Genomic DNA, 20,878 nt, shown 5'->3' with positions numbered 1-20,878 from the left:
TGGTATTGCTTTCTTTGAGGCCATGATAAGCCCCGGGACATCTTGTTTTGCATAGAATAGTGACACATAAGTCGGGTTGTGACACACTTGGTTAAAAACAAGTTACTATGGTTTTGATAAATTGAAAAAGATAACATTTATGATTGGTTAAGTGTAAAGGTGACGGGTTATAAAGATGATAGATTGACAAGGTAGATGGTGATGGTAAGTGAAAATATGATCACTGAGGGTTTTGATAGCAGGATCAGTTAAAAAAAAGTTGATAGGCAGTGGCAAGCTGTGTAGAAGCTGGTAGGGTAAAAAAAAAAAAAAATAAAAAAAAAAAAAAAAAGTGAAAAGAGGAGTTATAAGGGGTGTGATGACGAGAGAGGTGGAAAGCTGAGTTATATGAGGTTAGTTTCCTTGGGTAAAAGGTGATGGTTGAAAAGGATGATAGACAAACTGGGTGAGAAGGGTAGATGGTGACAGTGAATGGAAAAAAAAAAAAAAAAAAAAAAAAAAAAATAGGCCTCCTCTTCTCAGCCTTTTATGTGGTTTTGTATGTGGTATTTAATTGTACCGAGTAATTTTCAAACCCAATATTAGTACTGACTTGCATAATGGGAGTAACTTGTGTTTTATTTCAGATGTATGCTGGGGAACTTCCTTCACTACCAGAGAACCTTACCTGCACTACAATGGTATTTTCCTTTAAGGCAGTCATTACCTGTCTCTTCTCCAAGGCCGAGTGATGATTTTACGGTGCCTCTTCCCAAACCAAGATAAGTGAACCAAAATCACTCAAATCGCCTCCATACTTTTATCACTTTGTTTTGTTACTACAGATCAAGTAGCAAAAGGAAAACAAAATCTTAGCATCATCCAGTATTTCTTTTTATATGGCTAAAAAAACAATTTGCATGAACTAAAATCACTCAAATCGCCTCCATACAAGTAGCAAAAGGAAAACAAAATCTTAGCATCATCCAGTATTTCTTTTTATATGGCTAAAAACAATTTGCATGAACTAAAATCACTCAAATCGCCTCCATACTTTTATCACTTTGTTTTGTTACTACAGATCAAGTAGCAAAAGGAAAACAAAATCTTAGCATCATCCAGTATTTCTTTTTATATGGCTAAAAAAACAATTTGCATGAACTAAGTCCACTTTTGTGTATTTAATGCAAGCGTTTGTTCTCAGGTTGGTTGTCAAAGGTGGTCTTGGAGACTCATGCCTGACTTGGCAGTGATAGAAAACACCATGACAGAAGCTGTTGCTGTACAAGAGTCACCATTATCGTCTGTTATTGGGCCAGTTCCTGCCTGCTGAGGATACTGAAGATGGCAGTGATAGAAAACACCATGACAGAAGCTGTTGCTGTACAAGAGTCACCATTATCGTCTGTTATTGGGCCAGTTCCTGCCTGCTGAGGATACTGAAGAAGAAATTGTTAGGATTCAACAGCTTCCTCTCACAACCTATTGATTGGACCAGCATCCTTCCCAGCCACATTGCTGTGAAAGATTGTAAAAGATCTACTTGAAAAAATAAATCCCCTAAATGCTTGCCCTCAAAATTCTTTACAAGATCTCTGGAGAGTCTTCGGAATATTTTTGACTTGGTACACTTTTTGAGAGGAAGCATTTAGGGGATTTCTTAAGTCAAAAATACTCTGATGACTCCAGAAATCTTGTAGAGGGCAAGCATTTAGGGGATTTATATTTTTTCAAGGTGATCTTTCACAGCAATGTTCTTCTTACCTTCAAAGTGTACTGAGTCAAAAATACTCTGAAGACTGTCTGGGGAACTTTCATTTTATTTAAATTTGCTGCATATACTACTGACTACTGACTGTATTACAAAATCTCTGGAGAGTCTTCAAAGTATTTTTCACTTCAGTATTTATGACAATTTTTCAAGGATTCTGGTCCAATAGGTGAGCCAAACTGATAAATGTTTTCTTGGGCAAGCCACACTATCTTCCTCTTCAGTGAGCTAGGGAGGGCTTCCTCAGCAGGCAGGTGGTGGTCCCATTGGTGCAAGGAAAGTTGAGCTGTTGATCTGTGTCCGCACAGTGTCTTGCATCAGTGGTGAGCTAGGGTGGGGTCCTGGGCAAGCATGCAGGCAGCAGGATGGTGATCCACAGGAACACTTGGGAGAAAGATGAATGACTAATAAACCACATCTGTGTAAACAGTGGTATGCTTTCTTACCACATTATAAGCCTATTGAGGAAGAGAAAGAATACAGGATAAGAAAGTCGCATAGTAATGCAAGAAAGGAAAGAAGTTCCAGTCCATATTTCTTCACTGAAGGAGGTGAGGTAGTAGTAACCATACATGTGACTAGACTGAATTAATATGCCTGTCTTTGGTGGGAAAGAGCAAGATTTGAAACATGATGCTACATGATCAAATAAATAGCTGGGACTTGTTTCATCTAGCAATGCCAACTTTATATAAACAAACACACACAGTGCAGAGAATAGTTAATAGTGAGTGCAGTGCTCATCATCAATAGGAAATGGCATGCCCTTGGTAAAGAAAGAGGCACCGTACAATCATCACTCAGCCTGGGAAAAGATATAAACACTCACCGTACAATCATCACTCAGCCTGGGAAAAGATATAGACACTCAAGTCTATACACTCAGACTTGAAAGTAGTTTACTGTGGAAGTGCAGGTTCAATTCTCTGACACGTAGAGAGAAGTTTCTGGCATACATCTGAAGCAAAACAGATTGGTTTACTCCCACCAATATGCGTCCCTGAATTTGGGCTTGAAACTTTAACAAATTAAATAACCACTTGCAAAACCTTAAGACAAATGAAGAGGTTTAGACCTTAAATTCTATTCATTATGTACAGTACATTTTTCAATCCTGACATGCATTCCTGTTCTTAACAAAAAATGTATTTATTTATTACTGAGTGTGTCCATTCCCTAATCTACCTAACAAATCAAAAGAAAAATGGAGTGACTAATTTGTTAAACAAAGTGGAAACATTACAGAGTTGTAGGTAAAGGAGCTTCCTATTCACCCCCCACCACCCAAAAAAAAAAAAAAAAAAAAAATAACACTACCACACATCTCCCTCTCCTAGGTACTAAGGACATATTGCCCAGAGAGACTTAAGGGAATACAAGACAAACATACCCTAGATGCTAAGATGACAACCATCCATTCATCCATTACACTGTACATCTCCATACACCACAAATTTAAAACAATTTACCTGAGACATCTTCGAGTCCAGAGAAGGAGTAAATGAGTGATCCTCCTGGATGATTTAAGACTCCGTAGAATGGGCTCTTGGGTCAAGACCGGAAAAAATCTTGGCCGACATCATGAGTAGAGGAGTCATCAGTCATCTCCCATGCTGAGAAAACAAAATGCACAGAATTATCTCAAGAAACATGTTCCTAAGTTTTTGGTGTCACTATTTCCTAAACTACCAACTGATTTGCTTTTCCATAACTAAATTTCTTAACAAATTTGTCATTTCTAGTAAAAAAATTGAAAATATTTCATACATACGTACTACTTACCTAGACTAAGTCATGTATTGTTCCTCTTCAATTATGTTTTAACTACAAACTTTCACTATGGAGATGCACAGTGACCAAGGAAATTAACCATAGTTATCGCAACCACAGCTACCGGAAAGTAAAGCCACCTCTGCAACATCTCCATATTAACACCACTAGTCCAGTAAGAAGGCATGAGTGTCCAGCTTTTAAGCAAAGCTGTGAAGAGTAAGACAGAAAGGCAAGGAGAGAAACAGCAGTACCCCAACACTACATTTTCACACATAGCTGGTCGCCAGACACCAAAATAACCATAAACTCAAACATTACTTTCTAGAAGAGCAATTACCCATTTACATAATAGATGATTAATGAAACTGGATTATGGTCAGTGTGATAAGGGAAAGTGTAGAGTGATGTAAGTAGACATCATTTGAAATAACATGAAAGTGGGAAGATGGAGAGGACTGAAGTGTGCAAGGAGGAGTTATATAAAAGACTTCTACAATGACCACCACCTTCGGAAAGTTCCCAAAAGACATTCAAAATAGAATTTTTAATAAAGGATTTATTATACAACTCTACTAAAAACATCGTCTTAAAGTATATGGCATGATGTACTTAATGGTAATGGTCCTCTCTGAATGTTAGTTATGAATTAACAGCAAACATGCAATGAAACCAAAATCAATGGCTGAGAAGCAAGTCTCTGATAAAATTATAACACAGTAACATGCTGTCACTTATTGAGATGTGCTCTTTTTACAAATGAAACTGGATATGGTGATGTTATATTGAGCAAAATTCAGACTAATGCTCCTCATATAATAGGAAGCAAGATTTTGGAGAGAAAAGTTTTGAGTAACTACGACTATGTTCTTTACTGTGCTGGGGGGTGTAGGAGAGTAGAACCAGGTCAGCACTAGAGTTGATGCACACTCTAAGGACAGATACTCCAGTTATGGTCTCAGTCTCTTATTATTAAATGTGTATCATCAAAGGGAACCATGAGAAGTTTGTGACTTGAGTGTGAACATCTCTGTTGTGTATATCAGCCCTAAACTATTAACTATCTAATGTTTCAGTTAATTCTAGTCTTACTAGATTCATTACAAAAAATATATTATATCTCATCAATTATCACATCCTGGAGATTGGCAAGCTTAAGTACTTTGAGCTCCTTCCAATATCTAAATTGACCTAGAAGTAGATTGAAATTCTATGGCATTAAATTCCACCATGTCCACATTAATACATACATTTACTTATGCAATCAATAAAGCTATTATACCATGAATCACCTTCAGAATCAAACATTCATGAGGCTAGGAATTTAATCACATAACAGTAAATACAACAGATCATAAAATAAGGCATCCTCTCATTCCAATGAACACAATATTCTCCATGAGGCAGGTAGGCAGGCATGCTATGACAGATGCTGCCGCTCCTGCAGAACTTTATCTAACTCATAGTTCACTGGGAGGTCTGTAGCTCTGTTGATTCTACTATTATGAGCACACCGGCACAAAGCACACACCAGACGTCCTGTACCCAGCATCATACTGATGCACGTTGTACAGAGGGAGTGGCCGCAGGACAGGACCCGGGGCCGGCGATCTCTGGTGTCATAGTCTTCGTAGCAGACGTTGCACTCAAAGATGACCTGCGACAGACAGATTGTTGATCAAAGAGTTCACTTGGAGCATTAGATCATTGCTAACATTCAGCCATACAGCATCCAAGCCTTCCCTGGTCTGAGGCTGGAGGGTAATTGAGACTTCATGGAAGTGATTAGTCCTGTTACCAATACTATGCACCAAATGCTTGTTTTTTTTATATTCTTTTGGTAAATGCCATCATAGTTGATACAAGTTTTTAGAGGTGGGTTCCGAATCTGAACCCGAATCTTCGCCGGTTTTGGGTTCCGAACCTCCGAATAGCGAACTCGATTTTCAAAATTTCGGTGCGAACATTTATTCCGAACATTTTTCTGCGAACCTCCAAATCTTTAAAAAATAGCAAAGCGAACCTTAATTCCGATACCTTCCGAACATTTCCAAACCTAAATTTTACTCATTCCGAATCTCCGAATCTAAATTTCCGATTAAAAAAAGTGTTTAAAATATCTACATTATTTATTAAACAAATTATTACTAGAAAAACAAATTATTAATACAAGACAGTAAAAAGTAAAAACAAAAGTTCACAAAAAACAGTAAAAACATTTAAAACAAAAATTCACAACACTTCAGTCTTCACTCTTCACAGATTCACTCTAACTTGTCGGCCCTCTCTCTCTCCCTCTTAACCAACTTCAAGTTTCCCTTCATGAAGGTCAGATTCTCAAAGTTCAGACTGCTCAGAGAGGCTCGCTTTGGCCTCAAAATGTCCCGGGCCGAAGCTGAAGAGTCGTTCAGCTGAGGCAGATGAGGGCAGGGGAGTGTTATACTTGATGAAACAGTTCACCCAGTCTTGCCTGTGCTCCTTGGGGAAGTTTGCTGGGGAGATCTTCATGATGCTTGTGCCAACAAGCATCATGAAGCATCTGTATGCCACGGAAAAGTTGAAAACCAATGTTTGGTCGTCTTCGTTTTTTCAAATTTTTCCCGGGATACGGAAGATCGGATTCATAAAAAAAAGATGTTCCGAACCCAGAAGTCTGAATCTTTTTTTATGTCGGTCTGAATCCGAACCTCCGAACCCAAATCTGGGATTTTGCTGGTCCGAACAAATCCGCGGATAAAGATTCGCGAACATTTGTTCGGAACGCCCACCTCTGCAAGTTTTCTATCTAAAATGAACAACAAGGTATACAACACCCTGATGATGACAGTGACTACAATACTTCTACTTGTATATCATGCATACTACAACCCTACACCACCACAAAGGCTGAGAAGACTCAGCACTCACCTCAGCCACAGGCATCCTGGCAGGCACCAGGGCTTGACAAAGGTCAGGATGCCACTGAAGCTGCAAACAAAACTTGAAGTCAGCCAAGTGTATACAAATATATTGCAGCTTAAGGTATTTTTCCAAAACAAAAACATAGAAATGAACTAGTGAGAGATGTGCAGATACCAAATTGAATTACAATGAAAACTAACTCTGGGCAGCTGAGTGTTCTGGATAAGTCTGGCAATGTCCTCATTGCTGCTGGCGATGGCAATGGTCTCTGCTTTGTCCTCATGGCTGTTCAGGATGTCAACATTCAGACGACACTGAAAGCATGAAACACAACAAAACATAATTATTCCTCTACAAGAATGTCACAAAGGAGGGCTAAAACACATTTCCTTAACCAGCCATGAGTCACTCACAAAAGAGACCTACAGACAACTTAGTGGCTTACCGGATGTGGACAAGTGAGTAGTTCCTCCACCACCTCCCTGTGTCCCATCCTGGCAGCATGCATGAGAGGCGTGTCCCCAGACCAGTCTGTCACATTGCGGTGGAGCTGTGGGAAGCGGTGGAGGAAGCGCACCACTTCCAGGCGGTTGGCAATGCTTGCGCTGGCCAGCAGGCTGCAGCTGTCCTCGTCACAGGCGTTCACATCATGGCCCTTCTCCAGGTACTGCTTGATCTTCCTGAGTTGCCCATGCTTGGCTGCCAAATACATCTCCTGAAATAATGCAAAGGTGTACTGTATTACTTTGTGTACTGAAGGATCTGTTCTACAAATACAGTGCATCTTATTTGAATTAAGAATCACAGTGCAACTTATTCTTTTTGTACAGTACCATGCTCACTCATTGCGTCACTTGATGGATTCACTTTGTTTCACTCACCTTTGGTAACACTTCCCCAAAATCTGATGGACACTGACAAGGGATCATGTTCTCATGGTGCTCCATCTGAAAAAAATATAAACATTTTCCTTAAAAGTCTTCAAGCTTTTCACCTATAAGAAAAGAATGTAAAAAAAAAAAAAAAAAAAAAAAAAAAAAAAAAAATGCGTACCATATTGGGTGAAAATTCCACTGTTTGATCACAGCAAAACTGGCTGTGAGGCAGTAGCTGGCACCTGGGCTACCCGATGGAGATGTGTGGAACCTGGCATAAACCACCATGAAGCAAATTCTGTAACTGATGTAATGCGATCTGCAAACTGTTCTCTCTACAGAAATCCTGGGGCCACAAGGATAAGTGTGATCTAAAAGACTTGTATTTCGCAGTGTATTAGTTACTGAAATAGTCTTCAAATGTTTAAGTTCCAATGCATGTATTGAAGGTTAATTATCCAGCCATTAGGTCACTGGGCCCTTACACACTACACAGTTGTGACAGACCCCTGGGAGACACCAGCTAGGCAAACACACTCATTAATCAATACCACCACCAAAGAAATTAACCAAGATTAAAACACTTTCAATAAATGTCATGACACACATGGATAGGATATCTCTTTTACTGTTCCTGTAGTAGTAGGCAACTGAGGCCACCAACAGTATTTCCACTTTCAAACAAATTTCCTTGTTGTAAGTAAGGAAATTTGTGCTAGAAAAGGAATTTTTAAGGAATTGTAAAAATCAACAGAAATCTAATGAAATTCAACTTTGCTAAGCAATTTCTTGTAAGGAAATATGTATGCATGTATGTACTATATATGTATATATATATATATATATATATATATATATATATATATATATATATATATATATATATATATATATATATATTTATGTATATATGAACTTGCACATACCGGTAATAAACCTTTCATAATGACACTCAGAAGACCTACATATACATCCGAACATAACCAGACCACCACTCCCACACACCCAAAACACTCATAAACTAACTCAAAACACCATGCAACACCTCAATATACCAACAAATACACTTAGAACCCCATTAGAAACACAATATACATCAATACTATCCCAACACCACAAAACAGGCCCCACACACATCCAGACCACTTACAACACTCAAAACTAACCCAAAACACAACCATGCAACACCTTAAAATGATCCCCAAAACAAAACTCACTAGACAATCAATATACACCAAAATCACTCCCTCACACACCCAAGACAGCAAGGCACCCAAACACTCACACCCCAAACCCCTTGAAACACTCAAAATTATCACAAAAATACACTCAAGACATCATGCAACACCTCAAAATTACATCCCCACACACAAAACTCGCCAGAAACACCAATATACACCAAACCATCCCCACACACACACACTCAAAAGACCACCCATACACTCAAACCATTTAAACACTCAAAACAAAAACAAAACACACCCAAAATAACATACAATCCCTCAAAATGTCCCATAACACTCAAAACACCTTACCCTAGTGACCACACTGAGAGATACGTGAAGTAAACCTGAAAAAAAGTCCGGCACACTGAAAACACACAAAATGCACCTAAAACTCACTTATAACAACAAAACTTCCTGTAACACAACCAAACACACTTAAAAACTCCCCAAATATAACCAAAACACACCAAAATGCACTATAAAGAACGGCAAGATTACAAGGGAGGCTTACCAAAATATTATGGCTGGGCTCATCCTCTTCTGTTTCCTTTTCTTTCTTCTTCGTCGTCGTCCTTCTTTGATTCTCCCTATCTTCCTTTTATTGCTTTAATCTACATTCCTGACCCTAGAAAAACATCAATACACTAGATATTACGCAAAACGTTGAGGAAGTTCACGAAGAGGAAGTATTGTGGCTTGCTGCCCTTCCTCTTCCTCCTCATCCTCTTTTATTTATCTTTTCTTCTTCCTTCTATTGCTACCATCTACACACGTGAACCTAGAAACACACGAAAACACATAGACATAACCAGATATTAGGAAAAATACTCACGAACAGCGGGGTTGGAAGGAGAGAGACGCTCACCCAGGGCAATGACCAGTCACTACATACCTTGGGTAAGCGGGAACAGCGGTAACTATGCTAAACTACGTAAATAATAAAAAAAAAAAAAAAAAAATGACAGAAAAGAAAACCACAGCAAAATGTTTGATATTTTATGATTTGATACATAATCTAACTAATATCCAAACCATCAAAACATCTCCAGTCTAACTACTCTACATTTCAGCGGTGGACAAACGGTGTTTTTTGCAGATATCTCCCTAAACGAATCGTTGGATGAGTATGATATTTCAACACACTACCCTGAACATCCGTTCGTAATTTATGGTTAACATACCACAGTGCTATATGTGTTATGTGAGGAGTTTACTGAGTGATATTACGCCTAATCCAGTCATCATATCAAAGGTGTTATACAGAATCGGACGAGTGTGGGTACTCGTCTAACCCTCCACCACCACCACCACCCTGAAGAACCCCCAGACCACTCCTTCTCTACCCCAGTATCGCATGACCCTCTTCCCCGCTTCCCTCTTCACCCTCTATTCACACCATCAGCCTTCCACCTTTGATTTTTTTCCCTATTGTAATTACATACGTATAGGTATAATAGTTACATACGTCAGTATGTATATACATATCTATTAATAATATTATTCAATACAATTGCTGGTATATGTGGACATGAAAACCAGAGTGGGTCAAACGACCGTGAAAGCAATAGCTAATTCCGCTGTTAATGGCCGTATAGCTGGATAATAAGCAACGTATCTAACAACAAAATAATATTATATATAAACTGGACCACTTTTTATGATCAATAGGTAGACAGTACGCAATAAGAGTATCAACTTTTCCTAACAGTAGAAGGTCCAGGTCACAGGTAATTCCAGCACATCATGTTCACATGGTTGACCATAACGACTGCAAACATGGCTCTTCTATATACTACACGTAAACGTGCTGTCGTACAGTTATTATCAACGTGAACCACTTCTTGCCTTCATGAAATTGTACCATACTCGTTAATAATCATATCTATACATACACACTTACAGAACATTATAATGTATAAATACAGTGGTGGGAGAAGTAGGGAGGAACACAGTAGTGAGGGAGGCGAGGAGCTAGGGAGAGGAGAGGAGGGATAAAGAGAGCGAGAACTTCCGAGACGGGGGAGACGTAGTAGTGGTTAGGAATGGTTTAGGTGGGTGTGGGGGGGGACCACACTTTCATTCGAATGCGTCAACATGACTCGTCGGCTTTGTGTTATTTTTCACGAGTAAACTCCTCACATAACACATATAGCACTGTGGTATGTTAACCATAAATTACGAACGGATGTTCAAGGTAGTGTGTTGAAATATCATACTCATCCAACGATTCGTTTAGGAGATATCTGCAAAAAACACCGTTTGTCCACCGCTGAAATGTATAGTAGTTTTAAAGAAATGTATAAATTAAGTATGTTAAAAGTTTTATAATATTTTCACTGCTATAACGTCCAACCATCCAGCCAGTTATCTTTTTACATTAGGGAAATATAACAAAAACTATAATAAGCTTCAGAATCACTCTCTCTCTCTCTCTCTCAGTATGGTCCGTCTTCCTCCTCTTACACACAATTCTTCATGGTGTGATGGGTTTGAGGAAAAAACCATAGGCTACTTGGGCTTCGAGTTATATGTTGCGGTATAATGTGGCAAACCGTTTTCTTGAACGAAGCATCGACAGTATCTGACATCCATTTCACAAACTACTCGTCATGAATGTCGTGTATGAGGTAAATCCTATGTATAATATGGGTTCAAGGTAAAGTTTGCCGAGTAACCTTCATGACGCTGCAACAGTAGCGACCGATCGAGAGCGGCGCCTCGGAGTACGCAAACTTAACAAAGAAAGAATAAAGGAGAAAAACGAGAAAAGCTGAGGATGAGAAACAACAGGAAGACCCATTAAGAATAATGTCGATAAGCATATTAGTAAATGCAAAAGAAATTAATAATCTGCTAAAGACGCATATTAGTATGAAAAAGGCATAAATTGCATAGATAAGACGCAGATCAGTGTATGCAGAAAAAAAAGATTAAATCACAAAAACGGCAATCATAATCATCGTCCTAAGGAGCACAGACTATTATCAGAGCTGGAACTGTGACTCTTATGTTGAAACGCTTTGTTCTGCCGTAAGGACTAACTTCAGAGTTGATGGTCCTTCATAAGTGTTTTTCTCCTTGACGATGAACCCTTAGCAAACTATCACACGTCCAAAATTATCTTCGAAAATACTCAACTACAACCCTTACAAGGAATTACATACAAGGTGACTTCATACTTGAATATGCCAACGTGAAAGGCATCCGTCACGAAACTTGGCGAACTTATCTTGTTGCTCAACTGCCATCAAAACAGTCTATCAATATCAACACATCACTTGTTTGTCAAGACTGTCATTGGATGGAAAAGCAATCGTTTTAATACGATGGCAGTCTGTAGTAACACTAACCTAAATATCAATTTGCATTATTCGCCACAAGTTACATAATAATACACTCACGTTAGGAAAATATTCTCCTTTAGTGATACGAAAGGAAACTGAGGTGAGGGTTAGTTAGCCAGTTAAGTTGTTATGTAGTTGCACACTTGAACGACGATAAGCAATGGCCATTTCTGAACACCATTTTTGTTCAGCCTCAACAAATACCAACTAGGCTATCGCACTCATCCTAGTTTCCTTCCCTTAATGATTTTTGTGCTACATCTACAAACACTAATACATTGGATGTTAGTAATAAGATACAATACTATACTTTCAATCATGTTTTATTATTCTTAAAAGACCAAACTACCATAATTCAGCCCATCAATGGTTTTCCCCTTGCATGCCAAGATAAAAAATCCAAATGTATACAACTGAGTAGTCTGTATACTTAAACCTCACCCATACCAACACAATCACATATTACTGGTATACGTCGAAACACTACGCAGATGCACGCACACATTACTCCTGCAAATTTCACTTACACTTACTTCATTGAAGTCCATGTACTTTTGGTTCTGGCACGTCGGAAAAATTACTTGCCCTCATCCTTTGGAGCGGTCACGTCTACTTATCACTGTTGGTCTTTAGTTGATTCACGCCCTGGGAAGACTGGTGAGGAATGAACAGTCGGAAGTGTGGCGTGACGAACCTCCGCCCATTGACTGGCTGACGTATGGGGAAGCGAGGCAGGCCGTTGGTCGACACAGGGCGCTGGTTCACGCGAAGGACATCTGGCGATCTGATGTGAGTGGGTATGAAGAGAACGGGACGAGGCTGGGTGTTGGGGTGAACTGGGCGAGACTGAGAGTTCGGGAAGACGGGGAAACTAGCTACCGGGGTGAAAGTAGGTCTGAAAGACGGTCTAAAGCCACCAGGATTCGGCGTGACAGGGCGTGCGGCTGCGGGCGTAGGCGTGGGGAACTGCGGGGGAAGAGTTGGGAAGGGCGGAGCAACGGTGGGGAAAAACGGCACAACAGGAGACGGGGAAAAGAAAGTCGTGGGTGGAATCGTTGGCGTAGCTGGATTTATGTTGGTGGTGTGATTCCTGCAGCTACACGGCTTCCTGGTGGTCGGGGAGGAAGGAATCGGGAACCCTGGGAACTTGGGGCGCCGTGTTGTAGGATGGATATAGTCAGGGCCTTGGTTTGGAGGTATGGGGATGCCGGTAGGTCTTTGTGGGATGTTGGGGAAGCGTCCTGGTCCCTGGGGAGCTGTGTTGGGGAAAATCGATCCTTGGGGAGGTGTATTGGAGAAAACTGACCCTGGTGGAGGTATATTAGTAAAAATAGGTCTTTGTGAAGGATTATTAGGGAAAACTGATCCTTGGGGAGGTGTATTAGGGAAAAAAGGTCTTTGTGGAGGAGTGTTGGTGATAATATTCGGTCTTCTCGTAGGTATAACAGGAACGAAGAAAGGGGGCGGTGTAGTCTGCCCAGGAAAGAAATCTGAAGGACGGGATGGTGTCTGGGAAGACGGGTTCTGGCTGGGTGGCTTGGGAGGGCTTCCGTCAGAGGGTTTCGGGCGTGATCCGGGCGGTGGGAATAGATCGTTGGGGAAAAAGGGACTGTGAAAGATCGTTGGGGGAACCTGGGTGGGGTTGACTGGGGGCGTGGGTGTGACTTGAGGACCAGGGTCCGGGAAGATGACGGGGCGCTGAGTGGAGGGACCCGATGGCTGGGATGGGGAGTGAGTGGGGCTCTGGGGGAAGTTAAATGGCCTTTGGGTGGTTCCTGCTCCCTTCACTAATATTCCCGTGCCTATGTTGACCTCCAAGGCTTCCCTCTTGAGTGGCTGGGCACTGACTATGAAGAAAAGAGAGATAGAGAGAAAAAAAATGGATACTTGAGTTACTATTACGCTTCACTACCGTGTTTCATATTTATGTTCATATTTATTTTTATTCCATCTGATTTAAGAGGTTATTATTGCTTGAAAATTGTTCGTGTGTGTGTGTGTGTGTGTGTGTGTGTGTGTGTGTGTGTGTGTGTGTGTGTGTGTGTGTGTGTGTGTGTGTGTGTGTGTTTAATGATAAGCCAACTGAAGACATTAGTTGTATTTTATAAATGTTTCAAAAGCCTAATTTCGTATTCCAGTCTACAACCGTTATTCAAAAGACTACATTCGTGCTTTATCAGTTCAGATTACATTAAAAACCCACTTAATAAACTCGTGAGAATCAAAACTGAAGACAACACAAAATTTTAGATTCTTTAAGATCAAAGCTACAGGGACCCTGACACAAATAACAAGCGAGACTGACAATCTCTACTAGCCTACTCTAACTCCGTGTCTCATCACTACATGACAAACACATAATTTACTACACGAGAACTAAAACTAAGGACAACACAGAATGCAACTTCTCAGTTAAGCTCCAGAACACCTTGATGTGAAAAGTAACAAGTAAGCGGCTAGCGAGCCCTTACCAGCTTGTTCGTCCTCCGCTGAACGCTTCCTCGGAGCCGCTAACGAGCTCTCCCACTCGTCATCGTCTTCTGAAAGGGGAGGAAAGGAAATGGTCCCATGGTTATTCATCTACATTTTTTTCTACATTTAATGAATGGAAAATGGGAGGAAAGGAAAATGAGAGGATGCACAATTAGTTTTTTTTGTTTTGTTTCACAAGGATGGGGGTCTGAATTGCCCCTGTGGTGTATGAGAGAGAGAGAAAGAGAGAGAGAGAGAGAGAGAGAGAGAGAGAGAGAGAGAGAGAGAGAGAGAGAGAGAGAGAGAGAGAGAGAGAGAGAGAGAGAGAGAGAGAGAGAGAGAGAGAGAGAGATAGTCCTACAAGTTTTCATACTTTCACTCCTGTGATGTAATGGGAAAACAATAAAACGTTACGCACACATTAATACATTTACTATCACTAGAAAACATTCCCAAACACCCACCTTTGTCCAGAGCCGCGTGTCGCCTTCCTCGTGGTGATATGCCGGTCAGTGAGTGCAACCCTTCCCCTCTCCCCTTCGTCCCGTCACTCACTCTCAGCTGCCTCGCCGGGGTGTGGTGTGGCGCCGCGACCACCACCGCCACCACACACGCCCACAAACCAACTACCTGCACACAAAGAATATTTATGCTATTATATGCTTCAAAATATCCAAGTTCAGTTTAATGTATACCTTCAAAAAGCTTCAGTTTGCATAATTAAGTTTGAAATGCAGTGAAAATGAGTGCACCTAAGATATTTTAATGAAAAGAAATATTAAGATTTTTTTCCAACAATTTCAAGGTCTTATTTACAATCCTAAACTTAAATACATGGAAATTTCTAAGTAATCATAATAACTCAAACAAAAAGAACATTACGGTTTCAGTTCTGTAATTTCGCCATCATCTTTTTTCGCTAATCTAAATACAATGTGGAAATTCTAATCATGTCTAAAACAAAAAGAGTATTAAGACACCAACATTTTCCAGTTCTTAGTTCTATAATTTCGCAACTTTTTTTTTTTTTTTTTTTTCAGCGCAGCGTATGACAGATTGCAGCCACGCCCAACACAACAAAGGACACAACAACAGATCCATTGTGCCTACGCGACCAGCTCAAAACTACTCGGCACTTCACGGAGAATGACTCTACTTCCCTCACCGTTGCTACATTCCCCGAAAACAAGATTTAAGGTTATCCAAGATGTGCATTTTGCCTGACGCCTCAAGGATACAAAACCACACACTCAAACGCTCTCAACAGGAAGCAGCCAACATTCCTCATGAGAACTTGTCGCGTGATTTCAAGCGCGGCAGGAGCCAAGGTCAATGCCAGACGGTGTGCGGCCCGATGTGGGTTAGGAAACGCTACACGTGGAAAACAGACCATTAACACGACACGCTTGCCTGGTTAACTCCTGATGTATCACGCTGGTCCCCTGCTAGTATCTATAGTACTCACTTTCACTCCTATCCCTCAAGGCCGAGATTTGTTGTTATTTACATTTGAATACTTTTATGACATACTCCGTTCTCAGAGTCAAGGAAATGTTTACTGCTGACTACGCATAGCCTATTTTATTACTTCAGTGCCACACTGTAATCCATCCAAGTCAAGAAAATGTTTGCTGTTACTAGGAAATCCTCCAAGACCATACAGAGTAGAGACATGGAAGGCGTGAAAGGACAGAGAAAAATAAAGAAGTAAATAAGTAAATAAATAAACATAATAAACATGATTAAATGTGGCTCCAGACAAAATGCAAACGTTTCTGAGGAGCAATCATAGGAGTAGGTAGAATTTTAAAGGGAGAAGGTAATGTATGAAGAAAACGAACATAAAACAGTATTGTGATGCAACTGATTTATGAGGGGAAGAAGCGATGCGTGATCGGAGAAAAATATTGATCCTATCCTAAATATTAAAACTACGATAACTAGAAAAAGGAAGGAATATATAATAAATAGGAAGATAATAAATTCCTAAAATATTAAAAAGTCCGAAAAAAGTTGATACATTATTTATAATCTTAAGTTACGCGGCTAAGAGAGAGAGAGAGAGAGAGAGAGAGAGAGAGAGAGAGAGAGAGAGAGAGAGAGAGAGAGAGAGAGAGAGAGAGAGAGAGAGAGAGAGAGAGAGAGAGAGAAATAAGATGACTAATGTGAACTAATTACATTTGTACTAATACACAGCGATCCATCACGACACACAAAAATCCAGCCTGAAAGTTTAACCGATAACGCCACAGAAGTCTGCTATACAATTCGCTGCCCTACGCAAACACACGGCGAATCTTTCAAGACACTCAGCATTCACTGTAAATCAACAGATCACACTACGACCGACGCAAATTTCTTCTTAGTTTGTCTTTGATTCAGTCACGGTCTTGTCTAAATACAAAACTCTTAAATGAACAGTAAGGACCTGGACCAGTGTGGCCATGAGGCGGGCACAGCTTCCATCCGCCACAGCGGCTCACACTCTCCACACTGATCCCCAACTGACTCCCTGCCTGACTCACTCGTCACTGCCTCGTCTCCCACCGTGGCCAAGGATCGTCGCCATCCGTGACACAGGGAGGGGAGGGGACGCCTTGTGACGCCTTCAGCTGCACCGGGCGACATTTTTTTTACCCCTATACCTCGACTAGAAACACGCACATACAAAGAAAGCGTAACAGTGGGCTTCTTTCAAACGTATCTATTCATCTATTCTCAATGTAGTGCATGACCATGACGGTCCATATTCATGGCAATATCATCCTCACACTTACTAGACTTTCATGCTTGGAGAGTAACACATGGCGCGTAGTCCATGAGTTTGCGAGAGAGAGAGAGAGAGAGAGAGAGAGAGAGAGAGAGAGAGAGAGAGAGAGAGAGAGAAACATGACTCTCATTTCACCACACACACACACACACACACGAAAAAACAAAAGATGAGTGGAGCATTACGCGTCCCCTTCTCTACACTTACAAGGTCTCCTGTTTCCTGGGGGGCGGCGCGGCGGCCTCCATGTCAGGCTCCACCACCTCCAGCACCCTGTCCGCGAACTCCGTGAAGATCGGTTCCAACATGGCACGTCGCATGGCCGCCTGGGCATTGGCTGCACTGTCTACCTCCACCAGCAGCTCCTGCAGGTGACGGTTGCCCAGGAGATTCTTCAGCTTATCACACTCTCCTGTACCGTTGAGTAAAGAAAGATACTGGCAATGAAACTACACAACTAACCTGGTACAAGAAATGGATGACAAAAATAGAACACTAATTATTTCGATAGCACAGAAGTATTACACCTCTCTCTCTCTCTCTCTCATCTGTTATCATTATTACAACTGTGGCTACGTTAACTAACAAATTCCCCTCTCACCGAGCTTTTCCAAGGTGCGCTGTGGAACAGTGTCATCCGTGGGAAAGAGGACGTGTTGTTGGGACACATGGCCTTCCTCAGCGTCTTCCACCTGGCGGCTGTGTGTGGCCTTGGCTGGCTGGCACTCCTGGCTCTGATGGCTCTTGTAGCACCCCACACTGCAGCTTTTGTTACAAAAAAAAAAAATAAGTAAGTATATAAATAGATAAATAAATAAATAAATTAATTAATTAATTAATAAAGTAGTAGTAATAATAATAATAATAATAATAATAATAATAATAATAATAATAATAATAATAATAATAATAATAATAATAATGCCTCAGTCTCTTATCTAGAGAATTAAGAGGGAACTCCAATGGAGAGAGAGAGAGAGAGAGAGAGAGAGAGAGAGAGAGAGAGAGAGAGAGAGAGAGAGAGAGAGAGAGAGAGAGAGAGAGAGAGAGAGAGAGAGAGAGAGAGAGAGAGAGAGATATATATATATATATATATATATATATATATATATATATATATATATATATATATATATATATATATATATATATATATATATATATATATATATATATATATATATATATATATATATATATATATATATATATATATATATATATATATATATATATATATATATATATATATATATTCATTTATCTATAGGTGGCTTAGCTCCTTAGATACATTTGTTTCTAACATGAAGCACCTGCATGTCATTAAGAGGCACTGAGTATCTAAATTAAAGCTGAGGATTGAACAATCATGCAACTCCACCATCATAAGACAGAATAGTGCCTACACCAGGGGGAAGATGTGCCAGAAATGGTTTCACCTCCTAATGGCACATTCTGGGATGATTAGTTGCCCTGCATAATATACAATGACACTGCTAACTTGCACTTCCCTTGAGTATCTGTGTGTGTGTGTGTTATTCACCACAGTCATCTGCTGGTCACCCAGCCAGTCTTTCCCCTACGGAGAGAGCTTGGAGCTCGTAGTGACCGATCTTCGGGTAGGACTAAGACCACACCACACTCCACACACCGGGAAAGCGATGCCACAACCCCCTCGAGTAACATCCCGTACCTATTTACTACTAGGTGAACAGGGGCTGCACATTAAGAGGCTTGCCCATTTGCCTTGCTGCTCCCCGTGACTTGAACCTGGACCCCCTCGATTGTGAGTCGAGCGTGCTAACCACTACACACACACACACACTGCATGTGTGTGTGTGTGTGTTTATGTAATGGCCTATAGCGCCTGTAGTATTGTGGGAAGCGCTGTTAAGCTTCCGTCCATTAGTGGTGCAGGCAATTTTATTTATAATGATACCCATAATTGGGCCTATATCACCACCTAAATGCATCTTTGGTGTAACCACCTAGAACCTGGGTATCATGGCGACATGTAGATAACTTTAAACCACTCGACAAATGGCATAGTTTCAAAGTGGTATGTGGTGGAATTCGAACCTATGCGTGGACGTCTGTCCGATCCCACACTCATCACCTTATCCACTATGCCACCGCCTCCCTATGTGTGTGTGAGTGTGTTTATGTGTAAATATGTGTATCTGTATATGTGGATTTATGTAGGTACGTATGTGTGTGTTGTTTTTTCCTTTTCATATGAGTATATATCTTGGAACTTGGCATTTGGTATTATTTGGATCCTTGCAGCTACCACATCAGAAATGTGTGAAGTTTCAAGGAATTTTCCCACTCAACTCTATATTTAGTATTTATCAGTTTCTTAGCAACCCTAAAAGAATGAAGACATAATATGACTTCTAATGCACGGTTAGAATGATTTTAAGGATAAGTGTATGTTTCATTGTTACAAGGCAAAATTGGAGGAAGGTAGCTAGTGTGACTTGCACACTTACTAACATCACAGTGTTCAGCATTGTATGAAACTGCAATGATACTAAAACATTTCAGAATATCAGGCAATTTTTTTCTATTGAGCATTCACTGATTTCATGCAACAGCAAGAAAAAGCTATAGAGCAGGGGTTCCCAACCGGTGGGTTGCAACCCTCTGGTGGATTGTGAAACCTTGGCAGGGGGGTCACGTAGCCTTACCAGAAGTAGCTTGGGATAAAACTAATTTTATCTCGTCAATTATATTTTTTATGCTCTTACATTTTTTTTTTTGTTTCGGTGCAAAACAGAACGTGTGCTACATTAGTTCAATGTCATTAGGTGGTATTATGGGTGTATGTATGTGTGCCTGTGAATGAATTATTAAGCTGCTGATAGTAAGCCCTAAGTAGGGGGTTACATGGGTTTCAAACTTTTAGGTAAGGGGTTGCGAGTGCCAAAAGGTTGGGAACTAATGCTATAGAGGTAGTAATAGGCAATACTGTGATTGCCTAATATTCAAGATTAACACATGAAGAGATCTCTTAACTAATCATTCCCTAATCCTACAATTCCTCCAATACCTAAGAAAGACCTGAGAAATCCCTGTAACTAACCCTTACCTCAATGAAGATCTTCCCCTCATCAGTCATTACTACATCATCTAACCCTCAGATTCTCAAACAACTACTGACTAACCTCTTCAGTACCATGACACGTTTTCATATTTACTCTGTCTATTATATGGTGATTTTACACAGCTTTAGAAATCTATGTGGGAATTAACACAGTGAAGACTAGCCATTTATCTTCTGAGCTCCATACACCCTTCCTAATTTAAATACAATCGTCTAATCACACCCGAAACTCAGAGTAAAAGTACGTCCCAGTACTGAAGTGGCTAACTACCGAACTGCTTGGTTAATTCCACATGCAAAAAAAGTAAACTCAGACTATCTAACAAAAACGCTTACGCTACCAAAGCCCTTTTTTTACGTTAACAGCCTCACACAACAAGCCATTAGTGATCATGTGCTTGAGGTGACTGGGAATAAGTACACACGAGGTTCTCCTTACTACTTCAGTCTGCACTTGGGACACTTGTACTTGGCCACCACCTCGCCGCACACCTCACACTGCTGTCCGCCACTCATCACACACCGAGATTCCTGTCTGTGTCCTAAGCAGTAACCTGCGTTTACTTCTGACAGAGTTGGAGAGTGTGGTGAGCTGCCTTGCCTTCTGTGGCACCACGCGGTCCTCACACCTGCTGGCTCCGCCTCAGACGTCAGCTGTGTTGAC

The 20,878-nt window shown here is 40.6% G+C and overlaps 2 protein-coding genes and 1 long non-coding RNA gene across 16 annotated transcripts in view; 1 reads left to right on the top strand and 2 right to left on the bottom strand.

Moving 5' to 3' along the window:
• LOC123507661 overlaps positions 1–1,484 on the top strand; it is a 10,401-nt gene extending 8,917 nt beyond the window's left edge. For both annotated transcript variants that reach the window (XR_006675731.1, XR_006675730.1), the window contains exon 2: positions 627–1,484. This is a non-coding gene — a long non-coding RNA (uncharacterized LOC123507661). The remainder of the gene's footprint in view (positions 1–626) is intronic.
• Positions 1,137–12,538, bottom strand: LOC123507660 (putative ankyrin repeat protein RBE_0317). Of its 12 annotated transcripts, none has more exons than XM_045260762.1 (9): positions 12,394–12,532; positions 7,303–7,368; positions 6,867–7,136; positions 6,622–6,735; positions 6,428–6,487; positions 5,052–5,177; positions 3,220–3,363; positions 2,580–2,708; positions 1,137–2,134 (listed from the first exon to the last, which is right to left on the bottom strand). In XM_045260762.1, the coding sequence occupies exons 1-7, from the start codon at positions 12,412–12,414 to the stop codon at positions 3,352–3,354; spliced, it is 669 nt and encodes a 222-aa protein (XP_045116697.1). In that variant the 5' UTR covers positions 12,415–12,532; the 3' UTR covers positions 1,137–2,134; positions 2,580–2,708; positions 3,220–3,351. The 12 variants fall into 12 exon arrangements, with proteins under 12 accessions (XP_045116697.1, XP_045116696.1, XP_045116698.1 ...); XM_045260757.1 differs by lacking the exons at positions 1,137–2,134; positions 2,580–2,708; positions 3,220–3,363; positions 12,394–12,532 and adding exons at positions 7,475–7,567; positions 8,832–8,866; positions 9,034–9,147; positions 9,355–9,441 and having other exon boundaries at positions 4,062–5,177; XM_045260761.1 differs by lacking the exon at positions 2,580–2,708.
• Positions 12,172–20,878, bottom strand: LOC123507658 (zinc finger HIT domain-containing protein 3-like). 2 transcript variants are annotated; one of them, XM_045260749.1, is made up of 4 exons: positions 16,767–16,866; positions 14,803–14,968; positions 14,338–14,406; positions 12,172–13,713 (listed from the first exon to the last, which is right to left on the bottom strand). In XM_045260749.1, exons 1-4 carry the CDS (start codon positions 16,782–16,784, stop codon positions 12,476–12,478), a joined length of 1,491 nt encoding a protein of 496 aa, XP_045116684.1. In that variant the 5' UTR covers positions 16,785–16,866; the 3' UTR covers positions 12,172–12,475. The 2 variants fall into 2 exon arrangements, with proteins under 2 accessions (XP_045116684.1, XP_045116685.1); XM_045260750.1 differs by lacking the exons at positions 12,172–13,713; positions 14,338–14,406; positions 16,767–16,866 and adding exons at positions 17,316–17,520; positions 17,710–17,873; positions 20,654–20,878 and having other exon boundaries at positions 14,830–14,968.

This window comes from Portunus trituberculatus, chromosome 23, assembly GCF_017591435.1.
Source record: "Portunus trituberculatus isolate SZX2019 chromosome 23, ASM1759143v1, whole genome shotgun sequence".
In the NCBI taxonomy this organism is placed as follows: Eukaryota; Metazoa; Arthropoda; class Malacostraca; order Decapoda; family Portunidae; genus Portunus; species Portunus trituberculatus.
Note: the sequence above shows the minus strand (reverse complement) of the source record. Positions and strands in the feature narration are given on the sequence as shown.